The sequence below is a fragment of the Ischnura elegans genome, chromosome 10 (assembly GCF_921293095.1).
Source record: "Ischnura elegans chromosome 10, ioIscEleg1.1, whole genome shotgun sequence".
NCBI lineage: Eukaryota > Metazoa > Arthropoda > Insecta > Odonata > Coenagrionidae > Ischnura > Ischnura elegans.
The window spans coordinates 23,468,618-23,493,033 of record NC_060255.1 but is presented as its reverse complement, the minus strand read 5'-3'; the positions used below and the strand labels follow the sequence as shown (position 1 = coordinate 23,493,033).

Below are 24,416 nucleotides of genomic sequence, written 5' to 3'. Positions count from 1 at the left end.
TAAAACAATGTTAATTGGTAACACATAACAAAACATCCACATAATTTCATACAGCACTCTTTGTAACACCTATTTACATAAAGTAACAAAAAAGATGAAAGCATGGGTTTTGGGAAATGAGTATTTTCTTCCAACATTAACACTTTTCTTTTATTTGGCAATATAAATTTTTACAATAAATTAGACTTGGCATATTAATAACAATCCACAATGTGCTTTAAGTAATACTGCCTAAACATAAACAGATTAAATCTGAATATCGATGCCTCAATAAATGATAAAAATATGAATGAGTATAAATAATAGTTCTCTTATGAGTCTGAAGATCTGATCAATGATAAGGTCAAAAACTTACAGCCTTTGGCCTAATTAAATATAAATATTTTTTTAACGATCACGTAGATAGTTTGTTAGGACATGACTCTCAGAAAAATGGCATCAGCACGCTTTTTATTGTCCTTACATATAATTAAAGTTTGGATTCTATTTTTGGAATACTACTTTTGGCTCAGTATAATTGATATTAGCACCTAACTGGTAACTCCAAGCCTGACAAAATGTCACTATACTGACACAGTAATAGGTAATCTCTTTTTTTCTTTCTGCTTATGTCAGCTTCCGGCATATTTCATCGGTAAATTCAGAGCACTTGGCCTTTCCACCCAAATCACCCGTTCGGTACGTTTTTTCTTTGATCACTTCATAGCATGCCGTTTGTATTCTTTCAGCATAATCATTTAGCTCCATATACCTCAGCATCATAACTCCTGAGAGTAAGAGAGCAGTTGGGTTGGCAAGATCTTTTCCAGCAATATCTGGGGCTGTTCCATGAACCTACCAGGGAAAAGGTTAGATCATATCATGAGCAATAGCCAAAGAATTCATATAAAAAAGCTTACCCCTCCTGTACTTCCCCAGGATTCTCAGGGAAATTATTATAGACAAGTTTTAGAGTACCTTTGAGATCATGGTTTTTTAAGTAAAAAACCTACACGAGAGTTCTAGCACTATGATTAATGAAGGAGGTACCTAAAACACTACTGAAAACAATTATCTTCCACATGAAGGAAGGTATAATGCATTTCAACCTACTTGGCAGCCCTCGTTAATAGGAAAACTATTTCTTCAGTCTCACTTCTTAACATAAAGCAAAATACCACGACACACTTCCAATTTGTAACACCAAGTTTTAAGAAAATATTCACACAAAACTATTTCATCTCAGAATTTAAAAAAAATCGCAAGATTAAAATTGACTTATTTTAGTAAAAAGGGTAGCATTAGCTATAAACCATTAAGTTTAGGACACCATATATACATAATACCACAGAGCAAGTGAAAACACAGCCAATAACCATTTCAAAAGTGAAAAAATTCCGGTGAGTGTACATATTACAAAATATTTCTTAAACGGTATTTCCAATGAGCTTGTGAATCTGATTAAATGTTTGCAAAGCAAATGAGGGAAACTGGTGGAGAATGATGCTATGATAGCTTCGAAAAAGGACCATCCCCAAAGATTCAAATAGAATTATGGAGAGAAAATCATAATTTAAAGCAAGATATACGTTAAAAACCATTGATGTTGATGATATGAGGCTTCAAAAACGTAAACTTGGATTAAAAGAGATGTACATGCGATATGGTTATAAAAATAAAATAAGACTAGATTAACTAAATACGAAAACTAGCACGGTCATAGGCTCGAAAATGTAATTATTAGCGTATTAAGTGTAGAGATACTCGAGTACTAACCGACTCAAATAGGGCACCGTTGAGTCCAACATTTCCACTAGGAGTGAGTCCCAGCCCTCCCACAAGACCAGCACATAAATCGGAGAGGATATCACCGTACAAGTTAGGCATCACCAGTACATCGAATTGAGAGGGATCTTGCACCATACTAAGGCATACAGTGTCCAAGTACTTTTCCTCAAATTTGACATCAGGGTATTTCTCTGCAACCTCACGGCAGCATCTCAAGAAGAGTCCATCTGACATTCGCCTGGAAAGAATGATTAAGAATTATAAGCTATTTAAGGTTTTTTTTCAAATAACTGCCTTAATTTTTTGGATCGAAAAATCTTACATAATGTTTGCCTTATGCACAGCTGTTAGCTTTGACCTCTTGTTTTCCTTGGTGTATTTGAAGGCAAATTCTGCGACACGCCTCGACGCATCTTCCGTAATTAGCTTAATACTTTGCACTACGCCGTCAACAATCTCATGCTCAATTCCTGAGTATTCACCCTCAGTATTTTCTCGAATTGTAACGACATTAACATCATTGTACAGAGTTTCGTACCCCTCCAATGATCTACAGGGTCGAACATTGGCGTACAGATTAAATTCCCTGAAAAGTAATTGAAATATACATAGTAATTTGCTTTTCCGGTTGATCAAAATTAAAATAATAAAGGAAAACATACTTTCTCAAGGCTAAATTGAGGGATCGGTGTCCTTTCCCTACAGGAGTCATTAAAGGTCCTTTGAGACCAACTTTATTCTTGTTGACGGAATCAATAGCTGCTTGAGGGATTCCAAACATTCCATCTGGGCCCCTAACAGGAGTGACATCCACCGATTCCCATTCTATGGGTACCTATAAGAGAAAAATAGTAGGCTACGTTTCACTTAATTAACTGATACAAACTAGAATTAACTCTCGACAAGAAATATATAAATACTTTAGCTGCTGCAAAAATCTTTTGGACAGCTGCAGAAATTTCAGGACCGATGCCATCCCCAGGGATCAAGGTTACTTTCTTAACTTCGGCGCTGTAATTCCTCGTGAGGGGCAGGGAGGACGACACCTGAAAATTAAACATGCTCGATACTTGACCACTTTTTAACGAATAACATGCAAAGATAGATAAACGTAATTGACATTTAAATGAGAATTAATATATAACTCAACATGAAAGCACGAATCAGTGAAACCTAATGAGAGATTCATTCCGTGCCCCCGATTCCGGGAATGATTTTGTGAGCCATTATGAGCATACCAAAAAAGAGCCATGGAATACATAATTGCTACTTCCTAATACATAATGAGATTTGCTTTCAATATTAAACAACCAAAGAGGACGTTTTGTGGGCTAATTCTAACATAAATTTCAAAATAATGAAAGACCTACCACTTTCCTGATGAATTGAGCGGCCATGTTGATTAATAGAGATCCCTATTTTGTTGCAGACACCGGAGGACTACGCAGACGCAGCCGAAAAGGGTGGCAGAAACATTTGCTATCGTATACTCGCAATCACTTGCATAATATTATTTTAAATATATTTAACCCATATAGATACATTAGGAAGTTTTACAAGGATTTTTTTGCAAGGATTACATCATTGTTGGCGGTTATCACTTCATTAAAAGCCATAGTATATAATACATTGCATTATTTCTACAAATTAATTAGGATATCAAATGCTTGAGCAACATCTTTATACTTTATAGACTCTCACGCCTATAAATTTTTCAGAGTATTATCTTTAACAATTCAAAATTATTCTTGGCTCCATATATCTCCAGAGTTAGACAGGGAAAAAATGCAGTGGCTGTTATAAATTTGAATATGAGTCTTTGCTTGATGGCACCAAAATGAGATTCCCATTAAAGATTTTCCGCTCTGGTTAATTTATTTTGTCCATCTTCACCCATTTCATTTGGTGCACCGTCTTACAACTTATAAAAAAAATGTACATTGAAGTTTTTACCGATATTAACACAGTGTAATTCCTGCAAATAGGCGACAGATCTATTAAATATATAGGTACCAGTGTGCAGTCTATGCTATATATAAACGGTGAGTGGAAAATGTTAAAATAAATATACAACAGAAGTAACTTCGATTAATTTCACGATCACTTATGAAAAATAAATCAACTTTTAATCTTTGATCGCTAAACATTAACAAAATTTTTCATTTTAAGTGAAAGGGAGAAGAAAAACAATCACCATAGAACCCCGCGGTGTATATATACCCCACGTTGAATCTATAGATACTATAGATATCTAAAATACACAAAGCCTACGTTTGGAGATAAATTACATAGACCTTGGTCTTAAAAAATATTTCTTAATTCCTTTCGTCTGTCCTTAGTAATAGGATTAGTAATATTATTAGCGCATCTTAAACACAGAGTCGTAATGTGGCGCTAACATGAGCCCAATCTACTGCGCAAGCGTGAATTATACGCGGCGATTTGAAAGGAAATAAAAGAGTGCATCAGTGACGGATGGGTGCGGGGGAGTGGGATCTCAGCTCCCATAACTCTCGAGAAAAGATTGCTTTAAATAAATATAACGTAATAATCATAAGCGTATTTTTCAAATGATATTTTTTATTTCTCCAGCGTATGACATTTATATGTTGATGAATAAATGGTTATCAATTTTTTAAGGAGATTCTCAAAAATTCCTGTTACATCTTGCGAACTAGTACATAGCATATTTTTATGGACACCTTAATCCTTTCCATCCTAACCTGTCCACAGAAAATTCCCCATCAAACATGAACTTTGAATGCCCTTTTCCCCCATGTAATATACCTTTATTTCTGAGTAATGCAAAATCTATGAGTATATACTCATACATATATGTACATATGGTATTGAAAAAAAAAACTTCAAATGAAGCGCCATTTTATATTTAAAACTGTTTAAATGTAACGGCTATACCTAAATATGTTTACTTTATTATGTATTTCCATATAGTAAAAATTTAATTCTGTTAATTTCATCCCATTAGTGTTACAAGAGGAAACTATAGGTATCCAATTTTGCAGAGTGGTAGGATGCACAAGAAGCATCCCCACGATGTTTCTATATTCTGTCCAGTTGAGTTCTCTTCTTTTCTTTGAGCTGCAATATGTACATGCACTCAATCGTCTTATACCTATGCATGCGAATGTATATGTCAGAAATAATAAGTAGCAAATGAGAGGCTTCTTTTGCAACATAATATTTTACGAGAGGAGGGTTTTCTCATCATCCATTTGTTTAAGACTAAAAAGAAGCTCTTCTGCTTCGTGATTCTTATGCTTATAAGTGACTTCAAATGAATACATAACTTTCATTTTACAGGCATGCAGCCAGAGGTGAGGGTATTGAGGGCTACTGATCCTTGGACACGTTTTTTGATATAGCTACATTTCATAATGCTAAATACCAATGATGACCTTAATTTTCAGTATTGAGCCTATGAAATACATATATAACTGATTTAATGAAATTTATAATTTTTCGATATGTGTGAATTGAAAACAAAACATAAGTATAGTCAACCTTCATACCATCCCCCCTATGCAAATTTCTGACTGTGATATGTACCTACAGAATGAAATAATCTACCATGGTTGTATTACAACAGAGGCAAATATGTACTTCCACCATTTTTGTGGTCGTTCCCACTATTTACCACAATATGTTGTGGTAGATATGATCATATCTACCACAACATATTGTGGTAAACATCTGCTTTGGTCAGCTCATTCCACTCCATCAATACCTACATTCATTATAAGAGTACAATCCGATTGAAAGGAGACATGATATAGACCATAACGTTCCATTTTCTCTCTCACTGTTTTTAAAGGAGTTTCAGCAGTCTAGCGGGGATTTCCAGTTGTTTGGGGAACATAAATATGTATTGCAATTATCATGCCAAACCATGGAAGGAGCACGGGGAACAAGGGGGGGCACGGGTGCACGTGCCCCCCGCAGATGCTTAAAAAATAATCAAGATTTTCAATACTGTTATCATTACATTCGTTTTGTTTGTGTATTATGGTGCCTCAATCATTAAATTTCATATTAAAATAAAGAGAATATTTCATATGGTTTTTTAATCTCAAATTTGAGAAGACCCTTTGCCTGTCAGACCATTGTGCCCCCCCCCCCACGAAAAAAAAACTGGATCTGCCCTTGCTGGGGTCCATTCCCATCAAGAGGGTCTTTCATTAGGGCAAGCTTGCATTTTTCCTCAAACAGCTACTCATTAGCCCAATACTTGTTAAGAAGCCACCAAAATTTACATGAAGATATTTTTAAAAAATATTTGTTCAGCAAGTGCATCACCAATTGAATTTGAAGCGGCATTTTTTGATTTCTGGATTCATTTTTTCCCTAATACACATTCCCGTGCAGGATGAATAGCCATGAAAAGTTGATAATAAAACCCACACTGAAAATTCCTACTTTGTTAACTTGCCCTGTATACACTGCTTAATGAAATGTCATCCTTCAAAAGTAACTATGTATGTATGTATAGCTTTATCAACACTCAACTCTCTCTGATCAATAATTTCCTTGGTGATGTTCATTTCTTCAGGAAATGATTATTATCACTGATAACGAAATTAGAAGAGGATGCAAGTGTCAACTGGGTGTAGAAGAGAGCCTTTAGCATAGTAGGTCAAGTTGTCCAATTTCGGGTGGCCAACACAAGAGGGGTTAGAAAGCCGTCAGCTGGTCTCATGCTGATGAATAAGGAGTGCAGATGGAAGAATTTCAATTTCGGTAGGAAGAGAATCAATGGTAGTTGACTTACCCCTCTAAGCAGGGGCGGATCCAGGATTTCTTTCTGGGAGGGGCACAAGCAAGGCCGTATCCAGGATTTTGTTCAGGGGGGGGCACAAGGATACCTTGTTATACAAAACGAACGAAATTATAATGGGACCGTATTAAAAATCTATCATATTTTAAAAGGTCTGGGGGGGGCACGTGCCCCCGTGCCCCCCCCCTGGATCCGCCTATGCCTCTAAGTACAAACCTCAATCAACCATTTGCTCAGAATATTTTGCTTAGCACATTATATTTCATGAGCAGCTTACATTCGCACAATCTTTAATACCCACCCACTACACATTACTCCGGGGAACAATTTTTAACAAATTTTCCGTTGATTTCAATTTTTGAGCTGATGTGTGCTAAAATAGGTAGGATGATTTCAAAGCTGTACTTGGTTTTCTTCTACCACACCCAGTTTTTTCATTACACCCTCTGTGATTGTGACCACTCTGCTAGATTGAGCATCGATCACAGGAAGCATTATTGCTCTCCAATTGGCTGACATAAGCCTCATCAGACTGGCACTGGATGGCCAAGACTGTCAAGTAAAACAAAACGAAAAACGTTTCGTTTTGACCTGGAGGGAAATGAAAATAAGAGGCCTGGGTTTCGTTTCGTTCTTGAACGAAATTAAAATCACCAAGGAATTAAGTTTCGACCCGGGACGAAACTTTACTCCCGGGAACGAAACTAAATTAATCAAAACTCTACTGCTCTTCGTTTAGTTTCGGTCCCAAAAGTTGAGTGGAGGGGGATATGAATTTCAACCCATTACATTTGACACACTGTGGAGCAGGGTTGACGACTTACAAAAAATATTGGGGGGGCCCCAAACCGGGGATCTACCCAGAGAAATTTGATAAGTAGAGACTTTTAAGTATTCTAAGCACTGTAGAAGAGTTATATGATCAACATTAGACCCCTGATAACTCGAATCTTGATATCTGGACACTCCGGGGAAAATCGAAAAACCTGACACATTTTTTCCTCACACCCAGAACGAAATTTTGTGGGGGCTCGGGCCCCCTCAGGACCCGTGAAGTCAGCATCACTGGTGTGGAGAGTTTTAAACATTTAGCTGAAAATTAGAATGGCCAGTTTGTGTTCACCGTGGTAGTGGTTGAAATATGAGTGCCCCATACGTCTATAATGGGAGTAGACTGAACCTCTATTTCATTCAACCATACTTCGTACTCAGTGTGTGGGTTGAAACTAAACCGTTCGAAGGTGAAGCACATGGTCCTTCCATTGCGAAACATTATCTGTGTTTACCAGAGTTTTATTTTAGTTTCGACCCGAAGATGTTTTGACTCCAATTTCATTTCGACCCTGAGTTTAGCTCCCCAGGTTTGAAACCATTCAGTTTCTTCCTACATTTCGCTCCCGGGAATGAAACTATTGAAATTCTGCTGGTTTTGACTTTCGTTTATTTTCTATTGCCATACCTGTGAGCTGTGGCAGATCTATGTGGGGTACTAAGGGGGATATAGAATTTGGATGTGTGAACTGTGATTCTTGACTATGATCTTAAAAAGTTACTGATCATAACTTATCTTAAAAAAATAAACAAATTGATGTTTTTAATAAATCCAACGCAATGAAGCATATATATTAATTTATTTATACTGAAAATGCTCATTTTGAACAATCTCATGAGATTAGAGGGAGGGGGTGTGGGTCGAGCCAAATCTCAAAATATCTCACTACAAGGGGGTGTAAGGGTCCAAAAATCACTAAAAATCACCTCACGTAGTTAATGGACACCCGTTCAGGTGGAAGGATGTTATGTGAGTGGTTAAGGGAGGAGAAGAGCAGGGTTCATAAATGGATGCACAAATAAAGGTCATATGCGTAGTTGAAGAAGGAGAAAATTTAGGAAGGGGATTACCATTAAATGAGCAATAATTTAATAAACTCAATAAGCTGGATATTATTTCAAAACATTCTGTTTCTCGGCATCGACTTTCGGCGCCGACGAAGTCTACAGTTTCACTAAAATACCCTGTTATCATGAAGGAATCAGTAACAGGAAGCTTGCTAGGATCAGCCTAAGAATAACCATATTCCTTCATCTTTACGCAATCTATCGCTTTCAATGGAGGAGAAATAGATCAAATAATAGCCCTGAAGTCACAATGAACAACTCTGATACGTCTGCACTTCAATTAATGAATCATAACCACGCCGTCGCATGTATCCAAGTATGCAACCTCTACTATGGCCGTGCCTCCTCGTACTGAACTATGACGTCACTTTTCTACCAGCCAATCATCGGGCGTTTTCGCTTCTCACTTGCATTTGAAAATTCTCGTGAACTTTGATGCATTAAATATCGCAAACCACATCAAAAAATAATAAAAAAAACTTTCACCTAGGTATGCAAACATATATTTTTATACAATTTTGGGGCTATTGATTATATCTGAAATATATGCAAGTTCCCTATAGTGCCACATACTCCATCACTTAAGCTTCAGGGATGCATTGTAATGCTTCCAAATCTCAGTGGAGGATAAAGATGCTTTTACCACTCAATTTGTAAAACAACTGATTCAAATAAATTCAGGGTATTCCAGTTGCAATGCTGGTCATGAGAATTTTTTTTCCCTCAGTGGAATTTTCACGCGTTATTTACATGCTAATCATATTGTTTTTCTTTGTTGATTTAGTTTCCCATAAATGAATGTGGCAATGTCATTTTTTTAAACTGTAAAAGTTAACAGCAAGATTTAGAATGTTATTATATAAAGAAAAATTTCCAAGGGGAAAAAGATTTCACTTAAGATCACATTCTGAGCATGTGTCATTTTCCCTCCTCTTCCCTGTCTTTACAGCCTCAATTTAAGCCACATGTGCTGATGTGGGAGTCATTTCCATGTTCCCATACAACATAACTAATCATCCTTAATACCAAAGGCTTAAAAGCAATAAATAAATAAATATATATATTATATACATAATCTGGGGAATCCTTTATAAAGGAGGAAAATAAGTAAATTTTGCACCTGATTATTTCCGCTGTGGGTCGAAACCAGCATCATAGTTTATGATAAATTTAGATGAAAGGAGTGATGCATTCGTCTTTATCAGAAACATTTTGCATAGTTGAAGTGAAATTGTACATTATGAAATGAAAAAAAATTAACTATGAAAAAATGCATTAGTACCCACATATGTTTACCATTTTAATATAGTTGCGGATTATAACTACTACTTTAATTGAATATCAAATTTCCCTCCTTACTAAATTGCCTGAGTCGAAGTGACATCTACTGTAGACATGAAATACTAAAACAACAGCTGAGTAACGTAATATCAATTCGTGATTTCTGCGATTTGTTTTTTGTCTTATGTACACTGGGGACACTGGGAATAGCATAAAAGAGGTAACCTCAAAGGGAGCATAAGCACCGTGTGGAGTATATTAATTTATAGCGTTTTAAAATTTTATGAACCTTGTCCAAGAAAATGGCTCATCTCCTTTCCAGTTTGCTGAAGCCAAAGTAAGTGCCTGTTTTGCACAGAGTAAGTCTTGCTTTGATGCAATCGTATTCCTTGCTGTATAAGTGTTAAACTGTACTTTTAATTATTGTACTCACTTTGGTTCAATATGATCCGCAGGATATTTTGTGACTTGGTAACTTCTAGAGGCCTGCATTGTATTGTGAAAAGCCAGGTCCATGGACTGAGTGGTGGCAACACTGTTTTGCAAGTACCTGGTGCCCCTAGTTTGTTCTCCAAAGTTATCAATTGCTTCGGAATCACATCTGTCCGGAACAATATTAGAATACACTTCCCCAAGCCGGATGAACGCAAGAGGGTGACTCGTCATGGATGGCATAAACGAATGGCCACCGAATCAGGGAGAAAAATACTAATGAAAAGAATGCTGAAGGGAAGGCATGTTCTGTCTCACTAACTTTTGTGTTAACTTTATCTGTATGTATCTTTATTATTAAAGTTATAGCTTATACATGTTGTTTTCAATTTCTTTCATAACTTTCAGTCCTTAACCTCTTTTAAATTTGACTGCTAGATGTCGCCACTTGCTTTGTTAGTAGCGCCAGCGGCGGCTTCTTAGGGAAGCGATAGAAAAACAACTGGCGATCCGAATAACGTTGAATCTCGGTGGTAGGAAGTGGTTCGTCGTATCGGTACTTTTCTGCCTCTAATGTATTTTCTTATGGTGCTGTGGGATAAATAGTCGGCAGCTCTCCAGGAATTCTTCTGTTCTATGTGAGTAACAGTATTTTTTGTAGTATTCACATGTATCTTTGGGTTCCAATACGGTGGCATTATAATTCATAGAAACCTCTCTTTCGGAGCAGAAATTTTGGCCTCTGGATGCGAGTGATTTGTTTTGTAGATTGTGGATATGGGTTTGTGAATTTAATCTTGCAATTCCTGGCATGCAGAAATATGCCAATCGAGTTTCATGAGTTTGTACTTTACCTCCACGTCGTATGTGGTCATTACCCAATATTGACTAAGCACACTCATGAATTAATATGTCGTTTCTCTGGTCTTTTATGTATTAAAATCAGATTGTAGTAATTATAATGCTTCTTTAAATTAATGATAATTATATCGCAAGTTTTGTCTACTTATCCATCCCACTGCAGGTTCATGACCACGGTCGCTATGTTTGTATTTGACTGAATGAATTTGTTACGTTGAGGGAATTAATACCATCGATCCTTTTGTCATTGATCATTCGGGTGATATCGTATGGTTCGTGTCATTGTGAACCCCCATTAACAAATCCAACTTTTCCTGAGCAACTCTTGTAATGGCGTGTAAGTTCTGCCCTAAAGATCTCTCGTATTTACTCTAGCTAGTTGTTCATTAAATGTTTCATGTACGAGGTAATGCTTAATTGAGTTGCTACTAAAAATGTTGGCTTATTTATTCAACTATGAAGGAGGATAAGTTGATCCATTCAGCATCTGTAACGAGCGTATAATGAGTTCCCGCCTAACCGAAGCAGTTATGAGAAACATCCGAGTGCTGGTTAATATTACGAGTTGGCTGTCTGGAGCTAGTTATTTCCTATAAGTCTATACTACTGGTGAAATGTGAAATCAATCTCAATTTCTTGTTAGACGTAGTTTATCGACATCGTTAGGGGCCTATTTTTGTCGCAATCCCTCTGCGTGTGATATGTTGTATGTGATCAAGGGTCACCGTTAAACGTTGCTCGGCGAGCCAGCTGTTTTGACATCTAGATTTGTGCTAAAGTTGCTATAGCTGTGTGCAATTCTGATTCGTGTCATGCCGCATCCTGCCAAAACAATTTCTTGCGATTAGAAAGGAATTTCGTCTTCGGGCGTGCGCTGATTTCATATTTCGGCGATTGGTAAAAGTTAATGCATCCTTAAAATTTTCCTTTGTGATTTTACCTCAATGCCCTGTGAATGATAAATGAAAATTGTTGCAAAATCAGAAGAAAGTGACTGTCAATAGGTATGATTTTGACCGTTTAGTGTCTTTTGGATCTAATTCTAGTTCATATGTCTTGTAAGTGTGAATAAGCGGAAATCTAATAAATCCCACTGGAAAATGAGAAGCAATGGTAATAAATTCTTTCTTGAATAAGGAAAATATAATTTCTGATAGGTTTGCTGTGTTCATTTGCGTTTACATATAGGCTGCTTTTTGTAAGAATATCTTTTTCGTGCCATGGAACGGAAGTATTGATGTTGATTGTTAAGGAGCAGCAATTATACTAGATGGTGTTATTCTCGCTACTTTGGGAACCTAATTAGGTCTGGCTTACTTTTATGCAAGTAGATTTCATGAAAAAAATTCGTGATAAATTCTGGGGTAGTTGATATGATTAAAACCTTTGATGCAAGCGTAATTTTGGTTTCTTAATTATTCTTCCTTTTTAAGAAACAATTTAAGCGAGTCAGTTATAATTCAAGTACTTAAACTTATAATCCTTTGGTTGGTGTACTGCAGATCTCCATTTCTTCATATTATTCGCCAGTTCGTCCCCACTTCTATAGTTCGTACTTCTTACCCCCAATTACTTATTGACCGGCTCGAAGTACTTGCTTCCATAGGTTTTGCAAAAAAATATCAGTTGATTGTTAAATCGTGTTACAGATAGAAAATTGCTTCATTATTACAATACTCCCGCTTTACAATTTGATTGTACGTTGTTGTTTTTGGGAGGTTTCTTCAATGGAAACGTTTTTTATTGCGGAACAACTGACCTCGATGACCAATCATAGCTCGTAAAATAATTGCCCCATTTCCATTCGGGCCCTTTGTAATGAGGAGACTAACCTTTATTTTTCAAAATTTCCTGTGGTTTTCGGAGAATTTGCGTAATCGTTTATCGTTTTGTTATCAGACCCATTAGTATAAGGATTCTTTTTTTAGACTGTCAATTCAGTGGAAACTAGCAGGTCGAGGTGTTGCCTTAATCAAAGCTGTGAGGTTCGCGAAAGTTCCGTCAGAATCCCGCACAAGTACTACAGGTGTGGATTCCATCAATAAAGGCGACTGGCATGTATTTTGAATCCTTCGTTCTATGCCGCGAGTTGACGGTAATTTCGCAGCAACCCTAGCGTACGACCACCATACTCCGTTGAATGCCGCTCTTGGTTTACTGAGTTAGCCGCCCGTAGATTGTTCTGAAGTTGCACTGAAGAGGGTTAAAATCTGATGGGTTCTGTAGGCTATTACAGTCGAAGAATGATATCAAGGCTACTCTGCCGATGCTATTCTTTATTTGAGCGGACAGAATTGTAGCCAGAGATGTTTAGCGAACGAAAGTCGGTCATTGGGTCATCAAGTCACAACTGCCCTCTAGGTGCTCGCTACATCTCATTCTTAGTTTGAATTCCTTTGTTTTACCAGCTGTCGCCGTATAGTGTGTACCTAAGTCATATCTTTTGGATGACAGTTTTCGATATATTCTACGGTATAAATCGGTGAAATGGCCCCGTGTCTATCTCGGTCCGCTCAGATTCAGTGCTTATATTTTTTCGTGTGTGAGTTGACATTACGAAGCCGAACTCATGGCCTCGTTAGCATTGGGGATGAAAAACTTATTGAATTCTTACTAAGAATTGCTAACCGGTGGAGTGGCAGGAATCTTTATTATGTGTATATTACTGTCATCAATCCTATGATCTGGGCCGGCTCTTGACGTAATAGTTACCCGGGCAAACTGCTGTCATTTCGCTCCCCTACCGGCGGGTTTGGAATGGAATCCCTACCCAATTAAACGGTGTGTTTTTTGCATTAGAGTAAACTTTTAAAGTTTGTTGAAATAAATTCACTCAAAAAATTTGTATACAAAATATAAATTTTTAAAATCAGAAAATAATTTTTTTTTTTTGCTATTTGGGCGTTTGATCGCCCTGGGCAACCGCCCGGATTGCCCGGCCCTTCAGCCGGCCTTTCCTATGATTAGTATGACGCAGACTCCCGCTCAGATTTCCTATCGGTAAATTTTCGAATACCTACGTCAATCTTCTACTTTAAGTCCTTCATCTATTTCATCCGAGGCCTACCTCTGCAGTTCATACCTTCCACCTATCCTTTGATTAAGTTGTCCCTTCTTCTACCCAATGTTTTCATAAAGCTTCTCTTATCTTCTCCTCTTCTTAGAACTTCCGCAATACTCACGCCATACATCCATTTGATCGTCATCGTTCTTCCATAGCCTTCTCACATTTCGAAAGGTTGCAACCTTGATTTCTCCGCTGATGTCATCGCACATGCCTCATTACCACAATAAAGTATGCTTTAAATGTAAGTCCTTATAAATTGCTTCCCAACGTCATCGCTTATTCTTTCATCTGCAAGAAAGTTGTTTTCTCAGATCTCTCTGTCTTTGCGGTGTCATCGGGAATTTGCTGATTTTCTAATCGTGGATTTTCACTCCCTGTGCATATGTCAAAACGGGAAAATTTGAATGTCAACATATATTAATCCGTTTTTTTGCGAGCTAGTGTCCATCGAGTGGCAGCGAGCGTTAGAATTGTATCGCAAGGATTTGTGGCGTTTGGAATTATTTTGTTGTTTTTTAAATCATACTCTGTCATAAATAGTCGTGAGTAAAAAGCGTAGTATTAGATCATTAGGATGGTGGCGTTTAAAGAATATCCAATATCCTGACTTAATACAGTATCCAATATCCTGTTAGCAGAATATCCAGGATATCTGTGAATATTTTCATTCCTTAGATTTTGATATCCGATAGTTTCCCTTGTGAGGCGATGCTTGGAAAATTTTAGGTGGAAAAATATATTTTTGAAAAATATATGCTCCGGTCTTTTTACGATGTCGCGTTAGGCGTGAACCAGCAGAAATTCTTCGCAGAAGAGGTGGGGGCGTTAGCCTTTATCTGTGAAACTTGCTCTGCAGCCGCCTTATCGTCGATCGTGCCTTCGACTAGTGACTTATGACTTATGGAACACTCGAAGAAGACGTACAATTTACTTTTTAATTCCGTCGAGTGCGGCGAATCCGAGTACCGTAACCTCGAGGCTTTTCAGAATTCGGCGTATTTAGGTCAGCTAGAAAAAATTGGGCCATAAGAGGATTTTAATTGGGTTAATTAGGACTTGGAGAGAGCTGAAAAAGCGAAACAAATTATTTTGCTCTCAAGTTTATCCGTTGTTGCAAACTTATACCACTTAATTTAATTAGCATTCCACCAGGGCTGTACTGGGAGATAAAAAGATAAGAAGGGTAAATTGAGGTGAAAAGCGCATTCATATCTTTGCCTAACTTACAAGTAGTGTGCGCATTTCTTTCAGCGTCTGTGCTGACTCAGTCTCATTCATATCGATATATGAAGCCAATGTAATTATGTCGTGTACCCGACCAGGTTTTTAAGCCTTGGAGCTTAAATTTTGGAAAAAAATAGGTATATTTGCCTTGTCTCTAAGTTTGGTTGTAAAGGAGACTTTGTCGGATAACACGCGTCTCTAAATACTCGTGGATTGCGTTGATTTTAATTTGATCCATTTCATCGATTTAGGTATTCAATTTTACCAGTAAAAACAACTGTCTAAACAGGCGGAGTTTGTTTTAGATAGATTTCCGAAAAGGGAAGGTGGGATCGGTGAGGATGCTTCGCTTTTGGGAAGTTTTTGGGAGATTCCAGACGCTTTAGTTTGTAGTAGAGCATGGCAATTTTAATGATCCGATGTATGGAATTCATCTCGTTATGGAATAACTTATCTCTTCCTTAATTATTATGATGGATGAAATCATCTGTTGTATGCTAACACGATCTGAGGGAAATCGGTAGGAGTTGAAACCTATTTGTGAGATATCATTCTTAGTAAAGCTGATGCTTATCATAATTTAAATTTTTTTGCTGGATGTATTTATTTTTTCGTGGGTTCAAAGATTGGTGTAGCGAGTAGTTCGCATTGAAATAGATGGCGGCATATTACGAATGCATTTTAAATGCCGTCATACGCGGTGAATGATAGTTTACAAACAAATGAACTTGATCTGTGTCCTGGTCGGAAGGTATTTAGAACAGTTTTCTTTTACGCTCATTCGTTCAAACAATTTGGACCTTTGCGCGATGCAATGCTCCGTATGCTAGGGTCCACTTAAGAGGTGGCACGAATAAATTTACAGTGCAATACGTCCATAACATAAGTCATATTTTATGCCGAAAACGTGAAGTCAAGTGTCATAGTTCGCTAACTAGCTTGTAATAGTATAATGAGTCTCCTATTTAAGATGTATGAAGGCAGGACCTACAGTAGAAAAGATTTCTGCAACGCTAGAAACGATAAAATAAGAGAGATACGTTGCCGATGCAAAAAAATACACCTGAGTCAAAACAATCAAAATGGAAACCTTAAGAGGCCGCATCACCTCACGCTTACCCGGTCATATTACGTCTTTTTTCCAAGTATTGCATTTTTGAAAACTAATGCTGTCATCTTGAAATTTTAAGGGTTTTAAGAGAAAACTGTTGTCTACATTTACTTGAATCGGAAATGTATAGAAATAAAAGAATAAAACTTTATAAGGTTCACTTGTATATTTAAATGGGCACTACCCGGGTTTCGTAACGTAGTTATATCTTCAGGTCTTTACCATACTGATAATAATCAGTCACCTGAAGATGTAACTACGTTACGAAACCCGGGTCGTGCCCATTTAAATATACAAGTGAACCTTACAAAGTTTTATTCTTTTATTTCCAGCAAGGAGAGATTTCACGGAGTCAAGCCTGAAGTTATCACTTACAATTTCGAAAATGTGTGCGTATTACCATCGAGAAAAAAACTGAGCAGAAATTTTTACATCAGAGATGCTAGTAAGTGTTGACTTACACCCTCCGCCAAACGCCTATTTAGTCGGATTTCGGAGTAATCCGTAGATAGACGTCGATTTTTGCTTTCCCAGGTCCTCTCTCTCATCCCATGCGTTATACCCTGTCTCCGGCCGTTCCGAGATTCAGTTACGTGACACAATTTATAGCCTTCCTCTTCACCATGCCACATAACGTCTCTCTCCTCCTTCTCCATCTCACCCCCTTCCCCTTCATTCCGTACCCTGCTTGCACAAGGGTATCGCGGAGATGCCGTTCTGGGAGTCTGGAGGAGGGGTTTTCCGGAATGGCGTCGGAGAGGAAGGGGGTGCGACGATGGTGTGGGGTCAGAGGAATGCGTGTAGCGAGGACAGTAAACTCCGGCGCCAAGAAGTCCCAGTCTGGAGAAACAGGGCGCAGTTGAGGAGGGGAGAGATAGGATATCTGTTTGGCAAATATATCCCCGCTTCAGGGCTCGGAGTATTCGTCGCAGTGGTCTTCCTCTTTCCTCTCTTTACCTACTTTCCTTCCTTCCAGTTTTCCGTGCTCTTTCATTCGAATATAAATCCTAAATCACGCGATAATTTTTTCCATTCCTTACAATCGACAGCTCCTGCGATATATATTCCCTTAATTGTCCTACCTGCTCTCCTTTGCGCGTGCGAAATTTATGCCCACAATATAAAAATTAGAATAAAACTTGAAACATTTCAATGATGGAGGAAACCATTCCATAAGGTCGCTGTACACGGTGAAGTAACATGCGAATGATCATGCTGAATGGTCACGTAAGTTATTCACGGGATCATGCGAGCAAAATAGAACATGTTCTAATTTTCACTGAATGATCATGCGCATGACGGTTCATTCGCGAATTTTTCCGTTATAGCCTTCCTCAATGATTTCATTTACGGCTGCTAAATTTATGCATAACATGAACATTTTAGCACAATAATTTATGCACCATATAACAATTAGAATAAGACTTGAAAATTTTCAATGATGGTGGAAAACTGATCGTTGCACGCTATAATTTTCCGCGATGACTCGAGGGATTTGTTTGAGATTAAAAACAAGATCCAACAGTATAACGAAATTATCTTATCTCTTTATTTTTTTATGAAAGTTATTAATATGAAATTAAATGATTGAGGCTCCGTAATACACAAAACAAAACGAACGTCCCATCCTAGCCATTCACTATGTTCCCCCATATCCCTAGAATTGAATGCATCGCTTACGAACTCTAAATAGTAGCCATATGGATAGAAATACGGCTAAGGGTTGGTGAAAATTAGTCCTCCGGTTTCAGGTGTTGCTGGAAGTATCTTGACTCTTACTAAATTATCAGTGCTTGCGAATTTAGAGAAAGAATTTGTGTCTATGATATGAATTCTGGTGGGCTGCCAACCCTGATTTTTTTTTATAAATTCACGCCACATGTATTCGTTCTCGGGCTCAGCGTGTGGTCGCGGGTAAGCTCTACTCTTCAAACCACCATTTAAACCGTTAATCATATTTTACTCTTGGCTCTCTCCTATTCATAAGTGGAATGTGCATTCTCTTGCCTATGCAGTTTCTATGAATTAGTGCGAACACAGACTCGTGAATCAAGAGTAGCCACCAATTTAATTCGTTGAATTCTGATTAAGCAGTTCGTATTTACCGTATTGCATGGGTTAATTACGCCTCTTTGTAATTATTGCTTTTCAAAAGCTGTTTCGCTGGGAGCTGTGTGATAGCTGTGTCTGTACCGCATTTTTTGTGAATAATTCTCTCTCTCTCTTTGGTGCATATGAGGATTACGTGCTGCTTACCAGTGTGTCTGCGGGACTGTCAGTCCATTGTGCAGTGTTAATGCCAATGATTTCGTCAAATTCCCGGTCTTTGGATCATGTGAGCTTTAGTCCAATTTACTTTTCCTTCTATGGGTAAACGATTCATTGGGTAGCGTCGATCCCGTACTGAAAGACCCCTATCTTAAAAGCCATTCATGTTTATAACGGAGAAAGGGAAAATGATTTATTGGACTGAAAAAAAGCTCTGATACAATCTCGATTAGTTTCAAATTGATGCTGGTTTCAAACCAAATTTGTATCGTTATATTTATTTACCCCATCGCTCTAGTGTGTGGAAAAAACTGAAATTGGAAGCAGATGAACGAGCTTTAGCACTACGTCTTGAATGAGAGTATGATAGGCTTTCTCTTCGTGAACCAATAGTCATGCGACGCGAATAAAATATTAAAAAATATGTTAATTGCTGAGTAATGAGAAAACATTCGAAATTGCTCGTTTTTATTTTTTCAAGTGGAAGTGTTTTTTTTATAGTCCTTAAGTTTTCGCATTCATAGGTTACATAGCGTCGATCGTCAGGATAAGTAAGGGCGGAAATACCACTAGATAGTGCTATTCCTAAAAAATAGCTATCTTTCAATAAGTATCTTCTTATCTGCCAGACCACGAATACTTCTTGCAAGGTCACATCGATTGAATCACCTTCTCTGGTCTTATGGACTTCAATATTTCTCAATTTTTACCTTATTCCTCCTCGTCCATTAACTTCATCGATCTATCGTTTCATGTACTAAAATGCGTCTCGCTGTAATTTTTTTGTGGTTTTATTTGCTAATGCAACCCATTTTCAGTGACTTGATTCTTAGGGCTTCGGATCAGCAACTTTCGTAGGCTCTTCGATAGAAATCCAATGCTCTATATTGCAAATTGTCGAGTCCGTGAACACCATCCTTTTCTACGTTACTCGATAGTTTGAGTGATATTAACTGCTCGAGCGCTTGATTTGCATCTCTAACTTTGCGAATTCTCAAGTGTCTGTCAAGAGCCCCGATCACTTACGGCTCTTACGTTCAGCTGCTCTCTCAAATATTTTGGCGCCGTCGCAGTAGGCGCCACGCTTAAATGGCAACCGAGGAGTAGGTAAATGGTGCTCCACAACCCGTAACCTATGAATATCCATAACCCTTCGACCTTAGTTTTGGAGGCTTTTTTTTTGGAAACTCCCGTGTTCTGAGCGAACTTGTCCCCTGCAATATTCATAGCCATTAAGTCGGCTTGGTTGGAGCGGAGCAGCGTCGACCTGGCACTCCCCATCGCGTGAAACTCATTCCTCGCCAATTCTGAGTCGTGTCCCAACACGGTTTTAATCCTTCTCTAGCCTAACCACTATTATCGGTATACATTTAATAGACTAATGAGACCACACCTTCACCAATGCTCTACCACGCGTAAAACTCAAAAAGCTCTGGGGACGTCAATGTTTTTGGTGGAGAATGTGATAAGAGTATTTTATTAAAAAATCAGAACAATTCAAATGTATCCTCTTAATATTCAATCATTTTTGCGATAAATGGACAACTTTTTTCAATTCATACCATGATCCATCCACAAATGCCGAATCAATTAACCGTTTATATGGTAATAATTTCAAATGTCAAAATCTTATAATATTCTTTTAGCAGTTGACAAAAATTGTAAGCATGCAATTTTCTCCAGCTGTAGATGCAGAAGTCGATGACTAGTAAGAACTTCTACTTCAGGCGTGCATCAGAGCAATACAATTTTTTGGAGCAACTTCACTCAAATCTCCCATGAAGTAGCCTTGTTTACGTACGCGATGTCTTTTACATCCTTTATGATTTGTTCTTTGTGACCGATTCGAAGTCCTCCTTTGCCTAATATCCAGGTCTCTTCCTGCGGAAGCTGTCTAAATTTTCAATAAGTTATACTGAATCATTACCCTAGATGTGCAAAAATTGCTCTCTCGCTGGGAATGGGGAACGAAGGGGAAGGGCTGTTGTTATTTCAACTTACTTTGAAGTATTAGTGCGTTGTCCTTCTAGGGTAACCGCTTTGTACATATCTGCTGTTAGGTTTTTTTACTCAAGGTATATGCATGCCAATACCTAGATGGCAGTGATATTTACTCCCAAATTTTTCACCAACCTTCGGGTTCGCGCTAGGTGAAGCTTTTGTGGTGAATATTTATTTCTACTCTTAAAATCAGAAGAACTAAGCGTGGTGGAGTGGAATTTTTCCATATTGAAAGAAACATTTGCAATTTTTCACGATTATAATTTTTTATTCACGACCTAGGTTTATATGTTACTACATCATTTTAAACGTAAAAAATGGTTCTGTCTTGTATCTTGAAGGTGATGTAGTAACATCGAAACATAGTAGGTAGGGAATTAAAGTTTATAATGGTGAAAAATTGCAAGTGTTTATTTCAATATTTCTCCTCTGTGTCGTTTACAATTGGCAGTGGAAGCAAACCGATGTAGGCAAAGGTCATTGTTTCGTTCATCTAATTTGGTGCGTGCACCATTATTCGTGTACCTAATTCGTGCTTAGGGTTCCATCGGCTACATACGTACAGAGGAAGCCGCGTAGGATGCTTTCATCCTTGCTGGATGAACAAGGGCCGCTCTAAATGTCCTGTGGACTGCTGTAGGGGACAAGTGTTTCACTTGGGGGCGGGAGGGGGGTGGTTGAATGACACGGGGGAACCGCCTCCCTTGTTATCTTCCTCCTCCTCTCTCTCCCCCCCCTCCTCTTCTCCCCTTCCCTTTCCTGTCCCCCACCCCTCTCCGGACTTCCTCCTCCCCCCTCCATCGCCCCATTCTACCCTTCCGTATCTTATCCTCCTCGCCCCACCCCCTCAAATCAGCGCTCTCCCGTTCATGTCTCAACGCCCCCGCACTAGCGTCTCTCCACCCACGCATCTCTGCACCCCCTCCCTTTCCGTCACCCCTCCTCATCCCCAAGATACCTCCCAGTTTTCCCGCATCGCCTCAGCGTTATAGCGGCCAGACTCCCGGGTCTACTCTTGCTCTTCGATTGTTCCAGTGTCGTACAACTTGGATGCAGTCTCTCTCCCCGTTGCTCGTGGCACTAATACTACATGTTTTACATGATACTACTTAATTAGGGGGGATCGGGTTGGTGTGGTGGCTAGAGTGTTGGCTTCCCACCTCGTCGGCTCGGGTTCAAATCCCGGCAGTGGCAGAGAATTTTCAGAGACTGCCCGATCCCTGCTTGAATGCTAAGTGGAGGACATTTCAAGCAAAACACTCCATCCGTCGGGTGGGACGTTAAGCCGTGGTCCCCTTGGTGCCTTTCGTCAAGAGCAGGGTAATGCCGACGCCGGGTTTCTCTCCACCCTTCCTTCCATACCTTTGCCTCATGGCGCAAATGACCCAAGCTGTGTGTCGCCTCCTCCAAATACCATACCATACTTAATGAGGCCCACTTCAAAATATCTAATACTACGTGTATAACATTATTTTGCTAAATCAGACCCTCAACAAAATATCGAGTACTTAATGTTGAGACAACCAGTTGCGATATAATTCTATGCCCGACAGGAAGAATAAATTATGGGAGATATTTTGCAGAACGGACATGTGTAGGAATTCGTTTTTCTCAAAAGGATAGGAATAGGATTTTTAGACAGTAAGAAAGGGAGTAGGTCTTATTGTTAATTGAAGAGGGCAGTGCATAATAGAAGGGGAGGCTCCCGGAATTCTTTTTAAGCACTCCACGGAAACCTACCTTAATCGGTAGAATACTTTAATAATAATGTATGATATGATTTTGCTGAATTAGACCCTCAGAAAATTAATCAATAATACGTGAATGACATGATTGTGCGTAATTGGACCTACAAAAATATTCAGTTCCTCATGATGATAGAAGAACGCACAAATTTCTGTATTTTTCGACACTTTGCTACTTTAACTTACACCAATCTAGTTTTTAGCCAATAACCATATTTGTCAAGAGTGATCACCTAGAGAATGGCATCCCTTGAAACCTTGGTCGGAGTGGTTTAAATAAAATGTGGAAAAATACGAAAGGTTGTCTAATATGATTATGATTGAAAAATTCCACCAAATTAAACCTGAATCTATTATTTAAATCATGTAATTTGACCATTTTACATGGGGCACGGAATTGCGCAAGTTATAACTACATTAATTTCTCTTTATACCTTGGAATCGCGCGAATGAATGAACGACATTAGAACGGGGAATATTTTGCCATCTCACGTCCACGCATTCTCGCATGTGTTCTAGCATTACACCGCTTTACACCACGCACTTTTGACTGCGTCTTCGTACACGCGTCAGATTATGCAATTACGTGTGAAACAGCCTTTACATGAATCCACAGCAAAGGGCAGCTCCTTTGTTTTACACGTGATAGTTGAATCGTTATGAGGTACTCGTTATCTCCTCATCTTACGTTCTAATTCTTTAATATTTAATTCTTTTTAAGTCTTACAATGCTTCTCCTGTCCATTGCTCACAATTATTATCATGATAGTTGACTGCTGTGTCTCTCCCCGTTTTTCTCATGGCATAAATGCTATGCGCTTGCATTTCATTGTTTTTTTTCGTCGTAGACACTAGGAAATATCGGCTTCCGTTAATCATCCACATTTATTAAATAGAGAACTATTGAGTCAGAAGGCTTAACTCGCCCTCTTGTGAGTAGTTTACGATTCATGGATACATATTTCTGTTCCATGATGCCCTCTGAGGAGGTCCTCCATTTCTCTTGTATCATTCCTAAGTACACTTTTTCCAGTGGCGTACGGGTGCCGGATCGCCGTTCCGGCTTTGGTTAACTATAGGCATAATAGTCAAATAACAATATTATCTATTTTGTTGTTCTACTTTATTTCTAACAGATACATTCGTAACTAAAACAATAAATATTGCAATAACATTTTTAAAATACTAACTTGCAATTAATAAAACACACAGTAATATTTCACTTCTAAAAAAATTTATGGGAAGTGCGTTCCAGCACTGCCAATTTTGGCATGACGTCACTGCTCTTCTCCTCATTGATTAATCTCTCCTGTTGCAATTGACCTTGGTTGCCGTAAAGGTTACTTTAGGTTTAAATCTTGTTTTCGTTAAGCCTTTCTATGCTGTAGAACTCCGGGACCTTCGGCCTATGCCATTATCCCTTTGTATTAAGTTTCTCATAATTCAACGTGTAATGCATATTCAACACTTGTCTAAATTCTCTACCCATGCTGTGTCCTTTTTTTGAGAAAATCTAACCATTATCATCTCACCCACCTATCCCTGAACACGATATTATTTATGGTTTTCAGGTATTGCTCAGGTACTATAAAATCCACGAGAATATTATTACGGTTAATCGTGCCAGTAATTGAAATTTAAGATTAAAATTAAATCAACAAGTAACTGTCAAAAAGGGGAAAAATCATCTCATATCATTTTGGGAACCCCCAATGTAGCCTGGCACCTCTTCAGCTATCCTTTAGGAAAATCGAGGGAAGAATTTTTGGTGATTAAGGACGGATTGGCGATAGTTAATGCAGTGCTGAAAATGTTTTACTAAAATAGGATGGGCCAATGATGGGTAAGTATATGAAGACAGCGAAAAGCGAATTTGCCAGTCAATTTATGAAGAATGATCCATCTAGTTTGGTGTGTATTATGTGTTTATGTTGTTAATAGTTTTAGATTTTTAATTTGAAATGCATA

The 24,416-nt window shown here is 38.3% G+C and overlaps 3 protein-coding genes across 21 annotated transcripts in view; 2 read left to right on the top strand and 1 right to left on the bottom strand.

The window, feature by feature from the left end:
• Window positions 1-132: 132 nt before the first annotated feature.
• On the bottom strand, window positions 133-3,248 carry LOC124166687 (probable isocitrate dehydrogenase [NAD] subunit alpha, mitochondrial). Its single transcript, XM_046544333.1, has 6 exons — window positions 3,138-3,248; window positions 2,688-2,813; window positions 2,430-2,602; window positions 2,090-2,353; window positions 1,756-2,005; window positions 133-834 (listed from the first exon to the last, which is right to left on the bottom strand). Exons 1-6 carry the CDS (start codon window positions 3,162-3,164, stop codon window positions 607-609), a joined length of 1,068 nt encoding a protein of 355 aa, XP_046400289.1. The 5' UTR covers window positions 3,165-3,248; the 3' UTR covers window positions 133-606.
• Window positions 3,249-9,869: 6,621 nt separating this feature from the next.
• Window positions 9,870-10,546, top strand: LOC124166657 (39S ribosomal protein L34, mitochondrial). Its single transcript, XM_046544280.1, has 2 exons — window positions 9,870-10,076; window positions 10,195-10,546. The coding sequence occupies exons 1-2, from the start codon at window positions 10,042-10,044 to the stop codon at window positions 10,490-10,492; spliced, it is 333 nt and encodes a 110-aa protein (XP_046400236.1). The 5' UTR covers window positions 9,870-10,041; the 3' UTR covers window positions 10,493-10,546.
• Window positions 10,547-10,679: 133 nt separating this feature from the next.
• The window catches only part of LOC124167213 (endophilin-A), a 326,930-nt gene continuing 313,193 nt past the window's right edge, over window positions 10,680-24,416 (top strand). For 10 of the 19 annotated variants that reach the window (XM_046545068.1, XM_046545082.1, XM_046545078.1 and 7 more), the window contains exon 1: window positions 10,680-10,809. The gene's annotated coding sequence lies outside the window, so the exon portion shown is untranslated. The remainder of the gene's footprint in view (window positions 10,810-24,416) is intronic. The other 9 variants (XM_046545083.1, XM_046545080.1, XM_046545081.1 and 6 more) reach the window with 2 other exon arrangements.

What these genes read in the sequence shown, in the direction of transcription:
- LOC124166657 (XM_046544280.1), top strand. Translation starts at nt 10,042, where the DNA reads ATGGCTCATCTCCTTTCCAGTTTGCTGAAGCCAAA. An exon ending in TCCAGTTTGCTGAAGCCAAA is followed by an intron (nt 10,077 to 10,194) that starts GTAAGTGCCTGT and finishes TATGATCCGCAG; the next exon opens with GATATTTTGTGACTTGGTAA.
- LOC124166687 (XM_046544333.1), bottom strand. Translation starts at nt 3,164, where the DNA reads ATGGCCGCTCAATTCATCAGGAAAGTG. An exon ending in AGATTTTTGCAGCAGCTAAA is followed by an intron (nt 2,603 to 2,687) that starts GTATTTATATAT and finishes TTTCTCTTATAG; the next exon opens with GTACCCATAGAATGGGAATC. An exon ending in GTGCATAAGGCAAACATTAT is followed by an intron (nt 2,006 to 2,089) that starts GTAAGATTTTTC and finishes CATTCTTTCCAG; the next exon opens with GCGAATGTCAGATGGACTCT.